Source organism: Littorina saxatilis, unplaced genomic scaffold (genome assembly GCF_037325665.1).
Source record: "Littorina saxatilis isolate snail1 unplaced genomic scaffold, US_GU_Lsax_2.0 scaffold_1620, whole genome shotgun sequence".
NCBI classification, from domain to species: Eukaryota; Metazoa; Mollusca; class Gastropoda; order Littorinimorpha; family Littorinidae; genus Littorina; species Littorina saxatilis.
This window is the reverse complement of record NW_027126935.1, coordinates 4,939-10,000: the sequence shown is the minus strand read 5'-3', so window position 1 is coordinate 10,000 and position 5,062 is coordinate 4,939. Positions and strand designations below refer to the sequence as shown.

At 41.9% G+C, this 5,062-nt stretch overlaps 1 protein-coding gene across 1 annotated transcript in view; it reads left to right on the top strand.

The window, feature by feature from the left end:
• The window catches only part of LOC138955413 (serine/arginine-rich splicing factor 4-like), a gene marked incomplete at its 3' end in the record, with an annotated part of 2,863 nt that extends 865 nt beyond the window's left edge, over positions 1-1,998 (top strand). The window contains 1 exon segment of the mRNA XM_070327028.1: positions 1-1,998. This exon segment is cut by the window's left edge and continues 865 nt beyond it. Within this exon segment, the coding sequence (XP_070183129.1) occupies positions 516-1,998 (1,483 nt within the window).
• Between the last annotated feature and the right edge of the window lie 3,064 nt (positions 1,999-5,062).

Below are 5,062 nucleotides of genomic sequence, written 5' to 3'. Positions count from 1 at the left end.
ATTTGTTGACCACAGAATTAAACTTAAACTACGCTGACAGCAGAAAATGAAAATTATTGCTGCAAAAGAACAATCGATACGTTTTGTTTTGTGGCCTTGCGTGACTAAATAGACAGACAAATCAACGAACAATCTTGAAGAAATGTGTGATTATGTGAAAACGCCAAGAACGTTTAACCGCAGACCTATGGCACTGTTCCTTGATTCAGCAAATAGATGACGAACTATGCTAGATGAATTCAGCCAAATGGCGTGTAACTGTGCCAGACAAACTGTGCACAATGGCTTCTAACTATACCACATGAACTATGCAACATCATTTCTGAATATACCGAGTAAATATTGTTGAAAGACTTCCAAATTTACCAGACAAATGATGAACAATGACGTCTGAGTAGACGACATGAATTATCCAAAATGACGCCTTGCTGTATCAGTTCTCCAAAATGAGATCTGACCATATTAGATGAATTATGTATACATGACTCCTAACTATACCAGATGAATTGTGAACAATGGAATCAAACCAAACCAATAGTATAACGACAACGACAACAATACCACCAACAACCGAAACAGTATTCACGACTTCACAAACAACAACGACGACGACGATGGCATTGTCACAAGAGTCTGAGAATACGATCCTGTACGTGTGGGTGCCCTACGCCTTCTTTCTGATCATCATTCTGATCGTACTCACCATGTCCTTCGTCAGACACAGGAAGAGGCTGCTGAGAAGGAGAAGAGTCATTCTGGACTACATCGAGGCCAACGTCCTGGCCAAGAGGCCTCGCATCCTCAGAATGTTCTCGCCAAGTGTGGACTTCGATGGGGTTTTCCCGGACTGCGATACTTATCCAGTCAGCAGCCTCTCCCATCCCCGGCCGGACTCTGCTTCGTATAACGAGGAGGATGAGGGAGCGTTCGGAGGATGTTACGGCGATAGGAGCTTCATGGACACCAGTTCTGACATACCTCCGAGATTTCTGCCCATACCGGAGATGCCTCCGTCACAAACACATTATTACAGCGTAGACAGCTCTGAAAGTGCGTGGTACCCGGGCGGGTTTTACGGTCACCACAACATGGGTTTCAGCTTTGACGAAGACTTTGGAAGGTGTCATACTAAGTATCTGCCACCTCCTCATCGGTTCGCTTACTCTTTGCCCAGAGGAGCGCGGAGCAGAGGAGGGATGCATCACCTCGCCACGTTCTCCCACCAACATCCACCTACTGTGATGGGAATGAGGGGAGGTATCCCGCAAGAGAGTTTAGCGCCAGGGCAAGCGTACGCACCACACAGGAAAGCCGTTGAATACAACCCTCAGCAGCCATGCTCTTCATGCGTCGCTACTGACACCACTCCCGGAGCCGACCCTCTCAGATCTACTGCCTTTAAATCCGCCCGAACTCGTGGAGATGACTCACTACACCATCGTGCTTCCAATGGTGTAGAATCTGCTGGTGCTTCAGCTCTTAATTGTCTTGGTGAAGGTCGTCAGCCAGTGTGGACCACAAGAGAGTCACATGCAGAACCTTGCTCACACTGTGGCAGCGTGCCAGAACCTGTGCACCCCCGCGATAAGCATACTTCCGGGTCCAGGTCCAGGTCCAAGAAAAGGAAGGCTGTCAAAAGACAGCCCGCTTGTAGCGACTCCTTCGACCTGCAGCCTACACCTCCCGATATCAGTATTTCGGAGTCCGACTCTCTAGGGATCTCCACGGGTCAGCAGGCGACTTCAACGAAGAGTGATTCATATACCCTCGACGTCTTCAATCAACGTCGATTCCCTGCAGTGAAACAGCGTGCCGACAGCGAGTCCACGGATATGACGACCTTGACCTCCAGTTCAAGGTCAACTGCAAGGTCAAGGTCGAAGGATGCTGCCGGAGTTGACGGGATGCTGGAGGCCCTGGAGGTGTACACCATAGAGACGCATGGTGGTCTTCCGCGACCTGAGGCGGCACCAAGGCAAACTTCTCTTCCAGATTCAGGTATTTGTCATGGCGTTAATAGACCTTTACTCTTTCTCTTTCCCTCTATATGTATCGTTCCGCCTGTCTCGCCCCACGATCATCGTCGTCATTATAATCATCATCATCATCATCATCATCATCATCATCATCATCATCATCATCATCATCATCATCATCATCATCGTCGTCGTCGTCGTTGTCGTTGTCGTCGTCGCCGCGATCGTTTTTTAATGTTTAAAGTAAATTTTGGGTAGAAGTTATTTCGCTTTACATATTGAATTCTGGCGTTGGCATCTTCGGAGAATGTCTTGCAGTATGTATGCTGTGCAGTTACTCTACTTGAACGTTTACATGGTACGACAAAGGTAGGAATGGTTCGTAGAACGGCCTTATTTGAAAGTAGCACAACTATTGGTTAAAACAAGTCTTTATTCAATTTTTTAATATGACATTAACAACATTTGGCATTTAGGATTTCTTACTCAAGCATAGTGCTTATTTTAAGCAATCCTTGTGAAAACATAACAGTGGTAAGCATGGTGGCAGACTAAATCGAAATATTCATTGGTGACCCTCGAGGCCTCCACCACGGAATGAGTCGCATGTCACCTTTGCATGATTTTCATATTTTTACATTTTTCTAAAGAATTTGTTATGCTCTATCCAGTGGTGCAAACCGTTTTTAGAAAAGAGCGAACACTGTTTGAGTTATAAGCCTGTGACTAAGGTGACCCTCACACTGTTAACAGACACTCCCCGGACTTTTATTAAGCCTAGCGCAGAACCGCGCGAGGTGACATGCGACTCATTTCGTGGTGGAGGGTCACATTTTAGAATACTATTACAAACAGAAAAGCAAGATACAAAAAGAAATAGAAAAGGGATGGGGTTGGTAATACAGAGAGAAAAAGATGGGACAACGAGAGAACAAAAATAAACAAAAGGAAAAAAGAAGAAGATGAAGAAGACTTAGAGTGCCAATATTTTGGGAGATTGAATCTGATGACAGTAATAATAAGTGTGCACAGAAGACAAACACAAGGTTAATACGTTAAAACTATTGCCCTCTCCGCATACCTACCTTACCTCGCACTGGTTGCATGCATTCATAATTAACTGCTCTTATTTCTTTGAATAATTTCCCGGGTGATTATTTCCAAGATTTGTATTTTCTAATTTGTTAATAGAAGATGAATATAAATGTAGTAAACAATAGAGGGGGGGGGGAGTCCACAAGAATTAAACAGTTGAAGTCTATGCAAAATATCGTACTCTTGTCCGCACGCCTATCCCTCCCCCGCCTAACCGTCATTCACACTTGAAAATAGGTAAACAGGCTAGCAATCAATAAGCAGTTATGTTTAATCATTTTGTCAAAAACTAATCTGCATTACAACTCTACTACAAAGTCTAACGATATAAAAATGATTCGTGTTTACAAAGTGGACATACATCTGCAAAAGCCGATCTGTTTCTGTTGTATACGCATAGCGACAGGTTTACGTGCGGCGTTACTTTTTTCGTATACATTGTCTTTGAAACAGTATTTGTCTCGTGTTGTTAGAGCTATCGTGTGTACTGTTGCCATATTAAACTTTAATTGTCCATACACGAAAGACATTTTCAAGTCGCTAAACATCTGAATGGATTGGCTTAGGAGACATTTTCCTGTCGTGCTATATCTAACCTATGGAAACTCACGAGGTTCTAAAAGCAAAAGGTGGAAGCGATTTTATTTACGGTCTTTACTGAACCATGACCATCACACAGTAAATAGACCTGTGCCAAGCGCAAGTACAGTACACTGTTCTTTTTTCTATTCATATTATTGTTAGAATACTGGTTCAGCAACTTGACTTGATTGTCAGCACCCGTGGGTTGATTGATCGATATTTCATACCTACGCGTGAACCCATTCAGTCAGAACACAAAAGTGCCTGTCACATTTGAAACGCGTGTACTCTACTGCCAGACATGTCAAAACTAATCAGAATGATGTGTACTTGTATATGACGGTGTAAAATAAATGTAGACTTTCGGAAAGATAGTTGAGTGCGGTTTGGCGAGGCATATGTATATAATAATATGTATTCGTTTATATGATGATCTTTGAAATAAACAACCAAAGTCGTGCCAGAGATTGGCAGACAAAGCTGTATGATTAGTTAATGTCTGTGCAGTATAACGATTTAAAAAAAATTATGTCGCGTGTTTGTCTGTCTGTCTGCCTACATTTCAGCCTTTCTGCCTGCCTTTCTATAATTATGTTTGTGTGTTCGAGATAGCAATATTCACTAGAGCATGGCTGGAAACATGCACAAATGATACATACTGTTGAAGTCAATCCCTTTTCTTTTCTTTTTATATTTAGTCAAGTTTTGACTAAATATTTTAACATCGAGGGGGAATCGAAACGAGGGTCGTGGTGTATGTGCGTGTGTGTGTGTGTGTGTGTGTCTGTCTGTCTGTCTGTGTGTGTGTGTGTGTAGAGCGATTCAGACTAAACTACTGGACCGATCTTTATGAAATTTGACATGAGAGTTCCTGGGTATGAAATCCCCGAACGTTTTTTTCATTTTTTTGATAAATGTCTTTGATGACGTCATATCCGGCTTTTCGTGAAAGTTGAGGCGGCACTGTCACGCCCTCATTTTTCAACCAAATTGGTTCAAATTTTGGTCAAGTAATCTTCGACGAAGCCCGGGGTTCGGTATTGCATTTCAGCTTGGTGGCTTAAAAATTAATTAATGACTTTGGTCATTAAAAATCGGAAAATTGTAAAAAAAAATAAAAATTTATAAAACGATCCAAATTTACGTTTATCTTATTCTCCATCATTTGCTGATTCCAAAAACATATATATATGTTATATTCGGATTAAAAACAAGCTCTGAAAATTAAATATATAAAAATTATTATCAAAATTAAATTGTCCAAATCAATTTAAAAACACTTTCATCTTATTCCTTGTCGGTTCCTGATTCCAAAAACATATAGATATGATATGTTTGGATTAAAAACACGCTCAGAAAGTTCAAACAAAGAGAGGTACAGAAAAGCGTGCTATCCTTCTTAGCGCAAC